Source organism: Aythya ferina, assembly GCF_964211825.1.
Source record: "Aythya ferina genome assembly, chromosome: 8".
Lineage (NCBI taxonomy): Eukaryota > Metazoa > Chordata > Aves > Anseriformes > Anatidae > Aythya > Aythya ferina.
In genome coordinates, this window is record NC_140304.1 from 24,193,594 (window position 1) to 24,212,486 (window position 18,893).

General features: G+C 55.9%; 1 protein-coding gene across 2 annotated transcripts in view; it reads right to left on the reverse strand.

The window, feature by feature from the left end:
- Positions 1–18,893, reverse strand: part of LOC311440322 (phosphatidylinositol 3-kinase regulatory subunit gamma) — a 58,599-nt gene that overhangs the window by 28,664 nt on the left and 11,042 nt on the right. The window contains exon 1 of one of the 2 annotated variants that reach the window (XM_084527062.1): positions 3,929–4,617. The exons of the other annotated variant lie outside the window; for it this stretch is intronic. Coding sequence (XP_084383188.1) covers positions 3,929–4,034 — 106 coding nt within the window. The 5' untranslated portion in view covers positions 4,035–4,617. Of the gene's footprint in view, positions 1–3,928; positions 4,618–18,893 lie in introns of those variants that run through there. 2 annotated transcript variants of the gene reach the window in all.

The following is an 18,893-nucleotide window of genomic DNA, read 5'->3' on the forward strand; positions in this document are numbered from 1 at the left end:
CCCCCATCCCACCCTGGCAGAGCGCGAGCGAATCCTTCTTGGCACCCAACGTAGGGCTCGAAGGGTTTGAGATAATGACAGGTTCAATTGGAGTGCACTAGACGGAGTTTATAGATGTTATCTCTGTTTAGCTATTAATTGGCAGGTTCTTGTGCTTGCCGCAGGGCTCGCTTCCTTACTGCATCCGAGAGCCCAGTGCTTGTTAGGAGCTGCTTTCTGCTTCTGCTGTAGTCTTTATCATCTCCCCCTGCTGTGCTGGGAACGCTTTGATAACAGCGATGGCCAGGCACCTGGGCTGACAGCTGGCCAGGCTGGAAAGCCAGCGTGACCCCGAGTCAGAGAGACTGTGGGTAAGTCCCTGTGGGTGCACGAACATCCCAAAAAGTCTGTGACCATGGCCCAGGATGCATGTTACAGGAATTGCTACAGCAGGAACCACTCACACCAGAGGCTGAGCCTCGCAAGAAGCAGTGCTAGTGCAGCAGTGACTTAACATGAGCTGGCTCTGGCACCTGGTAACTCCATGCACAGGCAGAGCCTCAGTCACAGAATAAGTGAACTCAGGGGACTTTTAATGTGCATTTTATGTGGGTGACCCTTGGACCAAGGGAATGAGTCTGTGTATAAGTCAGAGGGTGGGAAGGCTGGCAGCTAGCAAGGGCCTTGCACATGATGTGAACAGTTGGGAGTAAGGGGTGGGTACTGCACTGTTTTGGGCTGGGATTGTCAATTTTCTTCACAGTAGCTCGTGCAGTGCTGTGCTTTGGATTTGTGCTGAAGAACAGTGTTAAGAGCACACCGATGTGGTAGCTGCTGCTTGCACAGAGCCAAGACGGTTCCTGCTTTTATTGTGTTGCTCTGCCAGTAGGCTGGGAGGGGACACAGCCAGGACAGCTGACCCCAGGGATGTCCCCCACTACGTGACACCGTGCCCAGCAATAAAACTGAGACACTTGGAGCGATGGTGGCTGTCCTCCCAAGGAGCTGTCACTTGAGATGGAGCCCTGCCTTCCTGGAAATGCCTGAACATCTGCCTGCCAATGAGAAAGCGAAATAATCCTTTATATTGCTTTGCTTGCACGCACAGCTTTTGCATTACCCGGTAAACCCTCTGGATCTCAACCCACGAGCTTCCCCCCTCTTGCTGACCTGACTTTCTCCCCCATCCTACCGGGGGGGAGCGAGCTGGGGGCTGCGTGGTGCCGAGCTGCCTGCCGGGACCAGCCCACACCACTATCACTCGCTGCCTGACCTTGCATCTGCTGGAGAAAACTCCCGAGTGGGAGAGGCACCGATTTGATTGTTAGCTTTAAACTTCAGAGCAAGTTTAGCTTTTTAGCAGGTGTGCTTCAGGAGCTGCCCTGAGCATCCATTCACACCGACAGCATCTGAGTGAGAGCTGGAGCACGCCGAAAAGCTGCTGCAGATGCACTGAGGCCTGAAGGAAGCACTCCAGCCTGCTATCCCGGGGCTTCATTCCTGCGTTATTATTGTGCAACACCAAGGTGTATTCAGACAGCCTGCCAAGCCAAATTAAAGCTCTGCTGGCTCCTAACAAGAAGCAGTACCCACACCCTTGCCTTGGAGGTTACAGGTGACACCGTGCATTACGCTCACCTCGCTTTTGCCTTCTGCCTGAAGTTCAGCCACTAAAATAACCACGAGCAGCCACGCGTGAGCCATTTGGCTCCCAGCGCCCGGTGCTGCAGCATCAAGACTGAGCGGGGAACTCTCCACGCAAGTCTTGGGAACAAAAGAGCGCGCTGCCTTCCTCCGGCAGCGGGGACGCTCACCACGTATTGTCAGTCAGTGCGGGAACGTATCACCACCGTCCAGCTGCTCAGGAACTCCAGTCCCCACGCAGGGGAATTCTGAACCGAAAAACCTTCACCAATTTTCCTTGGAAGCAGGCCAGGCAGGGCTGCGCCTGTTACCGGGAGCAAAGGCAGTGAGTTTATCCCAAGGCATGCGGCGTCTGAGCCCTCCGAATTCCTCCACGCTCCCCTTGGGGATGACCTATCATCCCGCACCAGAAAACGCTCTTCCACCCTGTCAAGAGGGAAGAAAAGCCCACCTGGGTCCCTGCAGTTTAGAAGTTACAGCTCTGCCAAAGCAGGACATGCACATGGGGACCATCCCATGCATCATTTCCACCTCTGACTTTCCTCGTTTAGGAAAATCAAGGATGAAGTTGCCAAACACTTTGGGGGATCTGCGTGCAACATTAAGTCCTTTTACTAGCTGGTGTTTGGGACATGCAGAGCCTTGATCCCTGACAATAATGCTCCAACGCTGGAAATATTGATATTATTAGTGACAGAAGCACTGCTCCTTAATGTAAACTTCCAGAAGCTATAGGGCACTTTCTGCAGCAATACTGAGATTTGTTTCCTGACCAGCCCAGCTAGGCCAGTCCCCTTCCAGCAGCCTCCTCACACCAACTCCTGGCTTTCAATTTTTTTTTTTTTTAATTGAAAAAGCCCAATGCCAATTGTTTAAAGTCACCTACAGTGCAGCTCTGTTTTGTTTGCTCAATACAAGTCGAAACAAATATTAACTGTGCAAATAGTTAAAAAAAAAAAAAAATAAAAAAATCAAAAGCATTTACAGAGAAGATACTCTTTGAAATTCAGAGAGGCGAGCAAACAGATTTGACTGAACTTCACGCTTTCAGGAGAAGCTTCTAAAAATAGGCAGTGTCAGCTATGCAAGAATTTAACGAGCAGTGGCCAGGACTGAGTATCCCAGAGACCTGTCCAACTCTGAAAGCATCACAGTTACCGCAGGAAGTGACTACAGGTCCTCGGGATCCAAGAAAATCGTATGACGATCCCCTTTCCCCTTTTTTAATTAGAAGTGCCCACATAAGAGCTCGCCGGGCTGAAACAAAGAGACTAAACCCCACTTTGAGACACAAGCCACAATTCAAGCACGGACTGAAACGCTTTTTGAAGCTCCAGTAGCACACGCGATGCAGGAGACACCACCTGCAAGTGCTCATTTGCTATCAGTTTCTCAACAGGCTGGGATTTTGGGTGCATATTTTGCTGTACACCCTGAACACACAGATGAGACCCGAGCACATAAAGGTCCTTCACTGCCTTACTGCTCACAGCCAGTTATGCTCTCAGAGGCACAGATACGGTTTCACCACCTTTTATATAGGCATTTTTTAATTCATTACCAAAGAAAGAATCAAACTCTTCTCCTTGCACTCGCGAGCCTCCCCTCGCTCTGACTCCAAGCAAACTTTCTATCCCAGCTGAAAACTTCAGGCAGGCAACACACAATGCATTTCTCCCTTTCCAGCACCGGCAATCAAGGAAAAAGAAACAGCCTTGCATCAAAACCTCTTGGAGGAGGTTATAAAAGGCTATGCAGTAAGGCTGCCTCGAGGAAAGTATCCCAGCCTCTCCCCCAGCAAGAACAAAACCTGGAGACGACACACACTGAACGTGCTGGAGAGAAAGGGGGTCTCAGGAGCTGGGGAAACTGTTAAACCAAACCTGAACGGAGCGAGGCAAACCACTGCCATCAAGGCGTTACGGGCACATAAAGGCACGCAGGTGAAGAGGCTGATAAAACCGCTGCTCCAGAGATGAATACAGCTGGAATAGACGCTTTAAACAGAAGGCAGTTGGTTTTTTTTTGGCCAAAAAGATGCTGAGAGAGGAGCTGGGCGCAGCCCTCCTCCTGCCGCGCTCCTCCACCTTCCCAACCGCTGCTGCCCCCCGAAACCCCGGCGTTAAAATTCAAGCGCTTCTGCTCCAAAACCAGCAGGTTTGGGTCACCCAGGAGTCCAAGCAGGCTTCGTAGATGGCTTAACCCCCCTGGTCGTCCTCTCCCCCTGCAGACCACCCCTCCGCCGGGCACGGGGAAGGGACGGCAGCGGCGGGGGGACGCGCACAGCCAGCCCCGGGCTCCCTACCTGGGGGGTCCATCTCTATATAAAATATCAGCTCGGTGGAGTAGGGCATCATCACCTCCCTCCAGTCCGGGTCATCGCGCTCCATAGCCCACACCGTGTTGTACATCGCGGCGCCAAGGGCTGCAGCCTGGCGCGGGGAGTCGGAGAATTTAAAATAAAAAAAAAATAATAATAAAAAAAAATAAAAATAAAAATAAGAAAAGGGGGGGAGCCTTCCGAGGATATCACACCCCCTTGGAAAAGAAAAACCGCAAAATTTCACTTCAAAAAAAAAAATTGCCACAGAGAAGCTGCCCTGCAGGAACTGAAGTAGGTAGTGCTATATATATATAATATATAGGTAGATATATATATATATATAATAGAGTGCTTCTTTTTTGTTGTTTAAAACGCTTTTTTTCTCCTGTTTAAAAAGCTTTTCCTCTTTAAAAAGCCACCTTTCCACACGGCAGCCACTTCCCCGGCCCCCCACCCCTCGCCATTTTTCGGGGGGATTTTCAAAAAACCGCCGGCCGGCGAGCCAAAAACACCCCAAAAAAACACCCAAAACGACGAGGAAACGGCCAAAACGGATCGGGGGGGAGCCCCTAACGGCGGCAGCTTCGCCTCAGAGCCCTTCGCGGGGCCGGCGGCTGCGGGCGGGTGTCGCGGGCGGCGGCCCCGGGCTGTGCGCGCCGCCGCCGGCCCCGCTCGGCGTCATTTTAAGGCGGCTCTGAGGGGCCCGGCCACCGCCTGCCGCCTCTTGGCCGCCGCCAGGCCACGCCCCCTCCTCCCCTCAGCGCGCTCGGCGGGGCGGGGCGGGGCGGGCCCATTACGCGAAAAAGGGGTGGGTTTTTCTCTCCCCTCCTTATCTGCGTGAAACACAGCCTTAAAAATAAAACGCCATTCGATAAATCTGTCTCTCTACATATATATCCCTTTATCCTCTTTTATATTTTTTCCCGCTGCTCGCTCTTCTCTCCCCTTCCCCCCCCATGCTCTGAGGTGGTACGACCCGCTCCCCCTCCCCTCCCCGCTGGCCCGGCGCCAAGGGGCCGCCGCCGCGGAGCACGCGCGAGGGGCGGGAAGAGGAGGGGGGAGGGAGGGGAAGGAGGGGAGGGAGGGGGGAGCAGAGCCCCGTTGCCAGAGCTGCTGCCTTTGTCTGAGCGAGCGGCGAGCGCGCCGATTGGCGGAGGGCTCAGGGCCGGCTGGCCAATCGGCTGGCGGAGAAGCCGGCCGGCTCGGTGCTGATTGGCCGGCAGCCCCGGTTACTAAGCGGGACAAAGGGAGAAGGGCGCTGAGGGGGAGTGGGGGGACAAAGGGGGCGCGGGCGGGCTCGGGGCAAGGACGGGGCCCGGCTGCGCTCCGCGGCACCGGCGGGCGGGGGGCTCGGAACCGGCACCGGGGCTGCCCGCTGCTACCCCGTGCTGCGGGGGGAGTCTTGGGGTCCCAGGGTCTTGGGATCTTGGGCCCTGAGTCCTGAGGTCTTGGGGTCTTGGGCCCTGAGGTCCTGGAGTCTTGGGGTCCTGGGTCTTGGGTCTAGTCCTGGAGCCTGTGCCCTGCAGAGCAGCCCCAGAGGACGGCCAAAGGGGCAAAAATGAGGGAAAAACCCTTTGGCAAGGCCAGGCACACTTGGGTCCTTCGTGGATGGACATGGGCTGTGTCAGAAGCCCAGCACCTTTACGTTTTAAAGCACTGAGGGTTCATTATTGGGAATTCCTCACACACTGGCCCATGGTGGAGGGCTCCTGGCAGGGTTCTCCTCACACAAGTAAACCAGGGGAGACCCAAACGCTGCCCTTTTCTAAGGGGTATGGGGCTGGGGGCTGCTGATCCCTCCCAGAGACCTTCCCCAGCCAGCCCCGCTCTGGTAACAGCTCCTGGAGGGACTGGCGCTGGGGCACAGGGCTGAGGTTCAGGCAGCCCGCCGCCAAGAAATTAATTTCACATCCTCATCTACAAGCCCTGATTAATCCGTGATCGCCAGATAGGGTTCCCCTGTCTTAATTTTTTTTAAATTAAATTTCTCGTGCTAATAACGCTGTGCCGCCTCCAGCCCGCTCGAGACCTTGCGGATGGTGCAGGGGGGGCCCGAGGGTGCCGGCGGGGATGGGGCCGAGGCACTGCCGACCCCACTGAGCTGAGAAAAACGGGGTCTGCTGGCCCCATCGCCACCCCAAAACTTCGTGAGCAGCTCTGGAGGAGGAGGGAGGCTAGGGCTGAAACTCATTTCCCCCCTTCCTGCACCTTGTTACAAGTTCCACCCACATAAGACCTAATTATTTGGCTTTTATGCTGGCAAAGTGGATTTCACTCTTGCTGTTTCCCATGATGGTTGCCTTCATTTTCATGGCGGCGCTGATGGCTGCAGCTTATTGATGTTTTCACTTTAGTGATTTAAAGCAGAATGCATTTTGTTATTAGCCCTGGTTTCTCTCATTGCTGCTTTAATCAAAGACGCAATTTAAGGCAGAGGATTGTGTCTAATGGTAAACAGTAGGATAATGCCTTGAGAGAACGGAATATTAATGTGTTTTTATTCCTCAAAACTGAGCTTATAATGTGCCCAGGATTACTCGGCTCCCAGCACACACACACAGGGCTCTCCCTTTCCCAGCACGCCGACTGCCTTACACAGCCCTCTGCTTGTGCAAAGCGTGCAAGAAACACGTCACGGCTCTCCGGAGAAGAGAAACGAAACCAGGAGGACACCGAGAGCTTGGGGGTGGTCTGGGTCTGGCTGGACACCAGCTCGTGGCAGAGCCACTTTCCAGCACCACCACAAAACGCACGGCACCGGCCCTCGCCGCCAGCCCTGCTGCAAATTGAGACCAAAAGGCGAGCGCTGCTTGTGTGCTGTCCCTCCAACACATCTGCCCCGGTGCCTACAGCCCCAAGTGGACCCCCTTCCATGTACCCCGACCCTACAGGTCATGTCCTGAGTCCGCAGTGCCACCAGCCAAATGCACTAAGGTGATGAGAGGTTTTGGGGACAACCTGGAGACCTCTGGCTGCTCCCGAGGTCTGAATGTGACCGCTGCTGTCAGAGCACAGGCTCAGGGCCTGCTGGTGGGGATCTGGCACAAGGCAGGGCGATTTTGCAGCTGGAAAGGGTGACCCCAAATGGCAGAAAACACCCCATGGCATTGCTTGCACTGCACAGGCACCGGGGATCGGGAAGTGTCTGCCCTAACCCATGGCCTGCCTCCAGCAAGTGATGGAGGATGCTGCAAGCTCCATCTTCCCCTGGGATTAGACAAACCTGTCCCCCAAAATACCCAAGGGACCACGGAGCATTTGCCATCAGATTAAGAGCATCAACCCCTGCACTGCAATAAGGTGACGGGGTGAGGTGACAGCGGTTCCCCTCCCCGTGTCCCCCCGCAGCTCCGCGGGAAGCGGGACCGGGGGGAGCCACCCGCTTATAACGGGGACCGGGCTTCCTCCCCTGTGATTTACGGGGTCGGTTCGTGTCCTCATAGGCTGTGAAAGCGTTGCCTTGCTCCACCCCAGCTGTGGCCGCATTTCTGTGGTGAGGAAAAGCTCGGCGAGCGTGCCCGAGTAGGGCGCTTTGGTTTGGAAATTACATACTGCCTTAAAAACCTGCATTAAGGAATAATATGCGGTCTGCAAAAACCTGAAAACGGAACACTTCTGTGCTAGGAAGTGTCTTATTTATGGCTGCCCGAGCAGCTCGTGTCCTCGCTGTCCACGTTGGGGTGGACGAGGCTGAAGTAAGGGAGGGCGCACGTGGGGGTCGTGGCACGGTGCACGCGCGCGGAGCTGAGCTTGCAAGGAATCATACACCAGGCATTTCCTAGCTTAAAAGCACTTGGCTTCGCGTTGTAAACAACATTCTTTTCACATAGGAAATAGCAGTTAAAAGAAAAAAATAGGATCTTTTAAATAAACCTCCACAACGTCGGTTATTGCTGCTGGACCTCGTGCATCCCTGGGCAAAACCTGACCCAGCCTTTCCCCGCTGCTCTGGGGGGGGTTTTGCCCCAAAAGCCACAGGAGTAACGGGGCAGGATGGGTGCTGAGCACTGCTCTCCTGCACGGGGAGAGGACCCGAGCCTTGCTTTGCCCCGCCGGGCTCTGCCTCCTGCTGCCTGGAGCGGGCACGTCCGCACCCAAGGGTGCCCGGGATGGGTGCTCGAGGGGTGGGCATGGGGAGGGAAGGGGGGTGAGGGAAAGGACATGCCGCGCCGGCTCGCTGCTTTGGCAGGGCCAGCTCTTCAGAAAGTTCACGTTCAGTTATTGTTCTGACAGGCTGCCAAAGCCTTCCTGAGGAATGCAGGCAGCAGAAGGGAAATGGCGATTTTCAAACTTTTTTTTTTTTTTTTTTTTTTTTTTTTGCTATAACTCTGCCAAACCGGAGTGGAATTTCATGGGAAAAGCGAAAGGTACATCTCTAGCTTCGGGGCATCGGCGCTGCCAAAATTTCCGAGGCTGCCTGCAGACAATGGAGGTGTCCGAGCATCTCCAAAGCAGCGCCTGCGCCGCGTCCCCTCCGCCGGCGAGTGCTCCCACCCAGACGCCCCACGCCCCCGGCAGGCTGACATTAACCCACAGTGCTTTAAAAAAAAACAAACCTCCGGGCTGTAAAAGCAAAATACAGAGCTGTTTTGCAGCCCAAGAAAGGTTTGGGACTCGGCCTCACTGGGACACTGAGGTCTTCCCCAGCCTGGAGCCACGTGTGGTGCTCCAGGACCCCCCAGCCCGATGTGCGGACCCCATATTTTTCCCCACAGGCTCGTTTTAGTGCTGGAGCTGCTGTTTTTTTTTGCAGGCGAGCTCCCCTCCTCCTCTGTCGGGGCCGCAGAGCTGCCTGCAAGCCGGCTCTGGCACCGCGGCACCCCGGGGACGGCGGGGCCGTGGAAGCGGGCCGGGGAGCTGCCATTCACCTTCTATTTTCCAGCACACTAATTCCTCTTGTCATCTCGCCAGTGACAAACAGAGAGAGTTAAACGGAGCAATCCATTAAAGAAGAGCCCTGGCGGAGCGATTGTGAAGGGTTTCAGCGATCCCCATTTAGGCTGGCTCAAAAAAAAAAAAAAAAAAAAGAAAAAAAAAAAAATTTCGCCTCGAGCGGCTCCAATTACAGAATTATCGGCCCACACTCGGCTCCCTTTTGTGCACTTCACATCTCTGTCGGCGTGCCAGGCCTCCCTTTCTCTAGCCGCTTGGAAACGGTGAGCAAAATGGAAGGAGACTTGTAACAAGTTCAGAGAAATTAGGGGGATAAAAAAAAAAAAAAAAAAAGGAGAGAAAAAAGCCACCCCTTCCTAATTCTGAAAGCAGGACGGTTTTGAAATGTAACCCTGTATAGGAATTCAAAATATTTTTCACTTCCTCTGCTCGTCGCTTTAGTGCACTGGCACTACTCGCTCAGATTTTATTTTATTTTATTTTTCCAAGGAATGCACAATAACCACTCTGTAAATTCCTCAGGTCCAATTTTAAGAGGAGCTGTGCAACATTACTCGCGGAGGAGCGGGATGATCCCGAGCCCTTCCTGCAGTAACTCAGTAACTCTTCCTCCTTCACACACGGAGCGGCGCCTGCGTTAAAATCGCCGCCAGCAGTGCCCGCGCCGGGAAATCGGTGGCAAATGTGGGAAAACGGAGGTCTCACCCTCACCCTGCTGCCATCCCCTGCCTGATTTCACTTTGGGGAGAAGAGCAGAGCCACCTCCCGTTGCTTCAGCCTTTTACCACCACGCACGGTCCTTTATTGGACCTGTCCTTTATTACCATCCTCGCCCTGCTGAGTATTTCCAGACCTGACACGGGGTTGGTGAACGATGCTGGGTTCCCAGGAGCTGAATGCCCACCTCACAGAACCACAAAATGGTTTGGGTGGAAGGGACCTCGAAGGTCACCCGGTCCCAACCCCGTGCCATGGGCAGGGACGCCTGCCACCAGCCCCGTGACAAACAGACATCAAAAGGGCTCCTGCAGCGAGGGTTATTTCCACATCAAATGCCTACCTCCAGTCCCGAGCCATCTGGGAGAGAGAGCACTTCATAAAGGGAGAGGGAAGATTAATATCATTTTTCAGAAGCGTAATGGGAGGTTTCCACTTCCAAAGCACTTCAGAGCCATTTTTTTTTTTTTTTTTTTCGCACAAAGCCAGAATAATTCCATCCCCAGAGGAGAGAGAAGAAGAAAAACACATTAGAGGGAGTTACGGGTGCTTGAAGGAGCGGTCGGTCAGGAGAGAAACTCGCCCGGCACCGGCGCCTTGGGGCTGCTCTCGCCCGCGCCGCGGGGCGATGCTGCTGGGGTCCCGGCACCGGGACGTGTCCGTGCTGGGAAAGGGTCTGGGTGTGCTTTGCTATAACCAGCGGCCGGCCATCTCCAGCCCTGCTCACCCCACCAGGGAAAAATCATTTCCCAGAGGCTACTGCTAGTTTTTTTTGGGGGAATTTGCTGAAATTTGATGGTTTTCTCATTAGAAAGGCCGCAGGAAGGGAATAAACAGCAAAGTGCCGGTGTGCTTGCACCCTCCCAGCCTCCCAATGTGGCTTTTTGCCCTGATTCGAGCATTTGGAGCCTTTGGGTGGGGATGGGGACATGGGCACGGGCTGCTGCTGCTCCCCAAGGAGCTTGCTGTGCCTCTAGCCCTGACCCACAGCGCATCCATGTCACGGGGACCTCACCCACCCGGGCACTGGGGACCAGTCCTCCCAGTTGGCACCAGCTGGGGCAGGCAGGGCCCTGAGCCCCCTCACTGACCTCCCAGACATATTTTATCTCCCTTTTGGCTCAGCTAACCCTGCAGGTTTCAGCTCCCCTGCCACCACGGTGCACCCCAACCAGCTCCACCTGCACGGACATCGCCGGGCTGGTGCCCATGGGGACACCACCAGGGTGCCAGCACCAACCCCAAACCCATTGGGAACAATTGAGGGAACAATTTACCCTCAGCATCGCTGAACCATTTGCCAACCCATAAACCTGGAGCAAAATCACAGGGAAATCATGTGAAGTGGCTGCTCCTGCGGGATTTCCCCCTCGGGTGGGCGCCGGGCGCATCGGTGGCAAAAACCGGGTTCAAAGCCTCCCGGTTAAATACGGGAAGGAGTTAGCAAGTCTTTGTGGCAGGCGGATTAGAGGCAGAGGTAAATGCTCCTGCTAAGTGTAATCTGCCTGGTTAAAAGCTCAGCTCAGCCGCTATCCCAGCATCTTCTTTGCTTCTTATAAATATAGGAGACGCGGCTGCAAACAGCGCTTTTTTTGGTCCTTGTGCCCATTTCCAGCCCCCAGAGGTGGTGCTGAGCCTCTCGCCCTCCTCCTCCTCCTCCTCCTCCTCCCGTTTGGGTTCCCCCATCCCAAGCCCTCTTCCCTCGGGGCTGGGGTTGGTGCTGTTGTAGGATGGAGCCCGTCCTGCCCTGCTCCCCTGCAGGGGCTGGCACCGCGCGTCCCTCGTCCCGCAGCCACCGGCCCCGTTGGTGGCCTCAGCTCACCCGGCTGGGACCAGCTGCTGAGATAACCCAGCCGCGTCCTGCAGGTGCAGCAGGAGGGGGATTACGGCTCCCGGGTCAGCGCAGGTGAAGGCAGAGTGGAAATAGGGCTGGGGCTGGGGACGGGGCGCTCTGGCACCCCGCACGCCGGGGGGGATCCGTTCCCGTGCTCCCCACGTGGGTGAGCTGCTGCGGGGGGGATATGGGGCAGGGGATGGGGGCTACACTCAGCTTAATGCATATAGAAATCCCAAATAAAGCTAAGAAAATAGCTCTAGAAATACACCACCTCTTCTAAAAGCCCTGTTCCCTATGGGGCTGGTACAGGAGCGTGGCAGCTCTGCCCAGACCATCCCGTCCCATGGCAGCGGCACCCCGGGGACCCTGTCCCCCAGTGCTGGTCCCAGCACCGTGTGGGGGTCCCAGAGAGGGTCCCCAGCCCCCTGGCTGCATCCCCGCAGGGATTATGGCTGTGGTGGGCAGCGTGGGGCAGGGATCAGGGGATTAAGACATTTTCCGTGTGTGCAAACCCGCTGCCAGGAGCCCAGAGCTGTCTAGGAACGGGAGCCCTGGGGCTGAGCAGCCAGGGGATGGGGGGAGGAGGGTGGAGAGGCCAAGACCCCCCCCCTCCATCCCCATCCCCATCCCCTGGGCTTGCAGGTGGGGGGGGGAGATGCTCAGGGAGGTTTTGGAGCCCCGAACCCTCAGGGATGGCAGTGGGAACCGATATGGGGTGAGGTGAACGTGTGCCATGCCGAGTGTGAGGTGTGTGCTGGGGGGGAAGAGGTTGGGGGATATGGGGTGGGGGGATTTGGGGGCCATCAGGCGGCTCCCTGGGGACAGCAGGGCGCTGTGCCCTCCTCGGGACCGGGACAGAGTGGTCTGCCCAGGCAGGCACGAGGGCTGGGCGGCTCCAGGAGCTTGTTAACCTTAATCCTCCCCTGGATTAATGCTGGGGGGAGCTGGGGACAGCGGGTAAACCCGCAGGAGCGCAGCAGCGGAGCGCAGCAGCCCAGCGGGGTGAGGAGGGGACAGAGGGCGCAGGAGAAGGGCAAGGAGAGGGGCAGGCGGTCCCACAGCCTAATCGGACATGTGGCCACAGATTTTGTGGGCATGTTTCTGTGTCCCTGCCCTCGCTGGGTGCAAAGGGATGGGCGGCGTGATGGCTGGGGGCACGGCTGGTGATGGGGCGATGCTTCAAGGGATGTCCCTGCGGGGCCACCACGGGTGAGCCCTTGGGATCGGAGCGGCCCAGAGGTGTGGGAAATGCCATTTCTCAAAAGGATGCTCTTTGGGGAAATGCCTGCCTGGGCTGAAATCCCTTTCCCTGGAGCTGAGCTGAGCCCAGCTAGGAGGAGCAGCACATTTACAGCTCCCCTTTGGGCATCCCCAGCCCAGAGCTGTTTCACCATACATCTACCCACGGGGCTCAGCACCACCCAAAGAGGGGCTGAACCCACTGTGCATCCCAGGAAGGTGCCACGGGACGTTGTCGCCCACCCCAGCGCAGCCAGGGTCACCTTGGGCTGGTCCCCAGCGGGGCCACGTGCGTGTCCCCCAGGGCAGGGCAGCGAGGCAGGACGGGATGTGCTGTCCTAAGTGGCATCTTCACCAGATCTGATCCAGCCTTGCAAAGCCACAGCGCCTTCAATTCCCTTAGCACTCCAAATCTGCTACTGTGCATCTAAGCGGCTTATTTTAAATACCCCATGATGGACTGCTCCTTTGTAATGTAATCCAGCCTCGTGTGTCCCGTTCCCCTCCTATTCGCGGTGATTTAGCTGCAGCTGTGACAGCTGAAAAAAAAAAAACCACACACAACAAAAACCCTCCCCGCTTCCCCCTGCTTCCCAGGAAACTTCCCTCGCACCAGCCCTGACCCCAAATCCCTCTCTGCCCCATGCTGGGGGATCCTACAGATGCTCCCGCTGCCTCCCCCATGCCCTTAATGTGCATCCAGGGCCAGATCCTGAGCCCTGCGCTGCCTCGGCTGCTTGCCCCTAGGGAAGAACCATGCAGGAGCCTTTTTGGGGAGGTTTCACCCAGTTTCAGGCTCAAACAGCCCAGAAGTGAGACCATCCCGCATTTCGGGGCAGGGGTGGGAAGGGGGGAGCCGAGCCCCCAAAGCCCCGCTCATGGAGATGGCGGAGAGGCTGCCGCTTCCCCCAGCGCTCCCCTTTGGGGCTTGTCTGATTAATGAGGGCTTGTTATTTCCAAACTGTTTGAAACCGTGTTTATTTTATCCGCCGCCGGATTCCTGCGACTCGGGGCTCGTCGCGAACTGCCAAAGATGAGTGACAGAGCCCGCTAATTACAGCTAATGATGGCCTTAAAGGATTCTCCGCGTGCGCACGTGCGTCTGTGTGCACACACGCCGAGGGCCATTTATAATTTAAAGTGGGGAGCCTCGTTAGCAGGAAGCGCGCCCGGATTAATTGCCGAAAGGAGGCGGCCTCCGCTCTCGGGGAGCCGCGGGGAGCCCGAGCAGAGGCCACGAGAGGGGAGGAGGCACCCGAAAAGAAACCCGAAGCTGTTCCAGATGGCGAAATCCCTTATCTGTGTCTGCAAAGCGCATCCACCCTTCTTGGAAAAAGGAACCCGAGCCTCGTCCCCTTGAGCTAGCGAGGGACAGGCTCCCCGGAAGGGAAGTGCCGTGCATGCACCACCGTTTCCTATCATTTTTTTTGTGGGGAAAAAGCTGAAATTGGACGGGATCAGGAGTAGCCAGCACGGAGGGATTTTTGGGCTGGCTGTGCTCGGTGCTGCGCATCCCGCTACGAGCCGGGACGGGATGGCTTGGATGAGGGCTTCTTGCTGGAAGCAACAGCTTCAGGTCAAGCCCGATGGCTCGTGAATTTGTCTTGGATCATCTGGATCATTCTGGACCCCAAAACGCTTGGGTTTCTCTGGCTGAAACGTTCCAGATGTTTCGGTTTAGTGCTTCTACACAGCTGTCGGAGGCCAGGAGCAGAGCTCCTCCGATAGGCGTGCAGCGGCCAGAACAGTGGGGCGAGGCCATCCAGGTAGGGCCAGTGCCTGCTTTTGCTTTCTGCGCTACCAAAAAAACCCCCAAACTCAACCCTCTGCTTCAGTCCCAACAGATTTCTTGCCAAAGTTTCTTCAAACCAAAGCAATGAGCCAGGGGAGTGGGAGCTGAGCGGCCAGAACAGGGGGAGCGCAGTGGGCGGCAGCCGCCTCCGCTGGGCCAAAATGCCACGGGGACATTTGGGTGCTTGGGGGTGCCCCGAGCCGCACCTCCAGCTTTGGTTGAGATCCAAAATCCCCCCAAATTTGTCTCCAGCTGATCCATAACAGTATGGTTAAGGCATTTTGTTCAGCTTCTCCCCTAGTTCTTCTTTTTTCTTTCACTTTTTTCTTTTTCTTTCTCTCTCTTTTCTTTCTTTTTCTTTTTTTTTTCCTTTTCCTTTTCCTTTTGCTTTTCCTTTTCCTTATTTTCTTTTTCTCTTTCCCTTTTTCTTTCTCTTTCTTTCTCTTTTTCTTTTTCTTTCTCTTTCCCTTTTTCTCTCTTTCTTTCTCTTTTGCTTTCTCTTTCTTTCTTTTTCTTTCTCTTTCCCCTTTTCTTTCTCTTTCTTTCTCTTTTTCTTTCTTTCTCTTTTGCTTTCTCTTTCTTTCTTTTTCTTTCTCTTTCTCCTTTTCTTTCCTTTTTCTTTCTCTTTTTCTTTTTCTTTCTCTTTCTTTCTCTTTCTTTCTCTTTTTCTTTCTCTTTCTTTCTTTTTCTTTCTCTTTCCCATTTTCTTTTTCTTTCTTTCTTTCTTTCTTTCTTTCTTTCTTTCTTTCTTTCTTTCTTTCTTTCTTTCTTTCTTTCTTTCTTTCTTTCTTTCTTTCTTTCTTTCTTTCTTTCTCTTTTTTCTTTCTTTCTCTTTTTCTTTCTCTTTTTATCTTTCTCTTCCTCTTTTTCTTTTATCTTTTGCTTTTTCTTTCTCTTTTTATCTTTCTCTTCCTCTTTTTCTTTTCTTTTTTGATGTTGGAAATTCTTCACAAGCTCCACTCCGGTTTGGGATGGCCGGCTCCCTCATCAGCACATGGAGCCCCCCTGACATCCCTGCTACCACCAGGAGCCAGATGGCAGAGAAAACACTGAGGGGCACGGCCAGGAGGGGATCTGGGATGGAGCCGAAGCGCAGCCATCCCCAGGGCACGAAGGCTGGGCGCAGGACGAAGGGGTGATGCTGATGGGATGGCACTGGGGGTGGGCAGTCCCGTGCTGAGGATGGCAGCCAGGGCAACATCTCCATTTCCACGCCTGGCACCTTCCCCCTTTGCTGCCCCCTGGGAAGGTGGATTTCTTCCCCAAGGAGTGCAGGGAAAGCGTTTTCCACCACGCCAGCTGAAAATGGATTCGCAATCCAATTTTACCCTAGTGCCACTCCAGTGATTTTGATGGAGCCGCTGTCGCTGCTTGCGGGTTGGAGCCAGCGGACAGCTGCCGTGGTTTCACAGAGCAGAGGTTTCTTATCTGTGTCACCTTTGATTACTGTAATTGAAATCCTGCTCTGATCTGATCTGTGCCCGAGCGTTTCTGCTGCCCGCGCGGCTCCCGGCTGGAGCAGCGAGATGACGTTAATAGATTGTAAAGGCAGCAGGCTGCAAGGAGCTCTGCTGCCCTCTCACCAGCAGCCACCAGCTGCCCAGTCCCCAGCTCCGTCGCTGCCACCCTGGCGGTGCTGATGGCATCACGGAGGCTCAGCCACCCTCTTCCCGACGTCTCCTAAGGAGCCGATGTGCTCCTGCCCCTCTGCTGCCACCCAGGAGAGGATGCTCCTGGTTCTGGTGCCCAGACCATCCCAAAACATCAGCCAAAAAGAAAGGAATAAGGCCCAGAAACACGGTGTGCACTGAGGGGCTCAGTCCTCACCCCAGCCCCCGGGCAGCCGCTTCCTCCCCGGCCGGTCATTGTTTGGTGGCACAATGCTGTGGGTCCGAGCGGCCCTTTATCAGCCCCGGCCATGCAGGCTGGGGAGGAAAAGGGTTTCAATCCGAGCTGAGCGATGTTTCCGCCAGCAGAAGGTCCCCAGAGCGGGGCCGGATCCCTCCAGGCTGTGTGTGTGTGTGTGCGGCCCCATCCTGCATCCCTGCCGGGGTCCCCTGCTCCTCCAAGGTGCCCACTGCCCTCCCCGCTCCACCATTAATTAAATACAGACTAAAATTAGCTGTGAAGGCAGCACCTCCAGGGTCTTCCACCGAAATCTGCCTGCGGGATGCAGCAGCATCTGCCCCCCAGCTGGGTGCCTGGGGTGCTGGGGGTTCCCCATCCTCTGCTGCACCATGGGGCTGGTTTCCAGCGGGCAGCATCGCTCCCTGGTCCACGGCACAGACCCGCACCTCTCGCCCCAGTGCTGCCCTGCGTGGCCTCGTGGAGGTTCAGCCACCTTGTGGGCACCCCAGAGGCTTTCCCCACTGCTTTCACCCCACTCAGCTGCGCTCGGGCCGGAGCAGCTGGAGAGGCACGAGGCTCCTTCTGGGATCGCAAGAGCGCGCATCCTCGGCGTGTTCCTCCCCGTGCCTTGGGGGAGCTGTTATTTTTAGCCACTCTCCCCATCTCACGTCACTAGCTAGGCTCTTGATCTCTCTTTTTTTTTTTTTTTTCCTCCCCAGCATTAATTTGCTCTGTGTTATCTTCAGGTTAGGGCAGCCAGAACCAAAGATCTTCGCAGCAGACCACTCGCCTCTCCTCACCCTCTACCCAGGGGGTTTTGGATGGGTTTTTCCTCTTTTTAACCTGTCCTGGGGGCTCCCCCCTGACATCCCCATGGGATGAAACATAGGCTGAGAGACAAAACAACCTGGAGGTGCTCTGGCAAGGCTCATCCCTTTCCTTTTGGCCTCCTTGGGATGTTTCGTGTCTCCCCGTGGCCGATTTCCCAAGCCAAGAGCCACTCGTGGCCGCATCCCAAAATCCCAATTGCGAGGAAAGTGCCCCGGTGCCATCTGCCCCCTGCCCAGCTCCGCCACGCTCTCAGGGACAGCAGGAGATGCGCTGGTGGTATTTATAACTCCAAATCCCTTTTCCTGCTAGTCATGCTCCCGTCCCCTTCCTGGCACGCTCACCGGCCCGTCGCGACAAGGGGACGGACGCGGAGCAGAGACGGAGAGAGCGATGCGGGGGTGGCTGCCACGCCGGGTGTCCTGCAGAGGGACAGCTGGCCCTGTCCCCTGCCAGCCCACCCTGTCCCCTGCCAGCAGCACGGCCCCCAGGGAAGACCTGGGCTTGGAAACCGCCAGGCTGTTCTCCGCTAAAACCCTGCTCTGAAGGAGCTCATCCCCAAACGGAGCTGAAATCCGCGCATTTTCTCCCCAAATCCGCACCGAAGGACAGTGATGCTCCCGTCCCCTCAGCGCTCTGCTTGCTTTCCCTGCCTCTGCTTTTGACTTTCTTTCTTTTTTTTTTTTTTTTTTCGGTGGTGGCATTATTTTATTTTTTTTTCCACCAGACTTTGCTGCATGGTGAATAAAGGCATCCTGCTGTCTGAGGGCTAACGGCTTGCCGGAGAGATAATAAAGCAAAGGGGAGTAAATTAAAGTGCCTATAAATAGCAGCAGGAGAGGAAAAGGAGATGAAGTCATCTTCCTTCAGCTGAGCCGGTATTTACATCACTGCTTCCCTTCGCCTTCCCTCCCCCTCGCCCAGCTCCGCAAACAGCCCCGGGGGATCGGGGGCTCTGTGCGCCCCCCGTCCCCCTCTGCCCCCCGCGATGTCCCCGTGTCCCTGGGGTGCTTTTGGGCACCTGCTGCAGTCCCTGCTGATGGTACGGGTCCTGATGGGAGCCTCCTGGGGCCACCATCCCAAACACGACCCCATACCCGCCGTCCATACCCCTGTGGTGCCCCGCGCCCCGGGTACGTCTGTGCCTGACTCAGCCTGAGGTCACAGCGCGGTTTCCTCCGTGTCAGCTCCTGGATCCTATTCCCGGGCTGTTTGCACACCCCCGCCGTGTTCTTGCGGGGTATTTATAGCTCCCCGACACGGGGAATGACAGAGCCACCGCTCCACACACCCAAATAATGTCGGTGCCAGGTCGCGGGGGGCCGGGCCGGGCCGGAGGCGCGCGGCCCCTGCCTAATGATAATTCCTCGCGCTTTATATAGGGCGCCTTTCATCCGCTGCTCCCCCGAGTGCTTTACAGGCATTTAATTAAGCTTCCCGACATCCGAACGTGATGACAGCCGAGTAATCACATCCTCGCTTCTGGATGCGAAGGGAGCAGCCGGACCCGGCTGGGGGCACGCAGCCATCCTGGCTCGCACCCCTAGAGGAGATCGGAACCCAAAAAGGGGATGGGAACCCCCAAAATCCTGCCCAGCCCTGCTGTGGTGGGTGTGACCGGTGCCACCATAATATCTGGGGACATCGGTGAGAATGTCACTGTCACGCAGAGCCTGGGGACGGCTGGGCCACAGCTGCCCGACATCTGGATCGGCAGGGGAAGAGACGCCCCGGTCTCGGGGACGGGAGCCATAAATCAGCCGCTGGGACTGAAAGGCTGATTTATGGGGGAT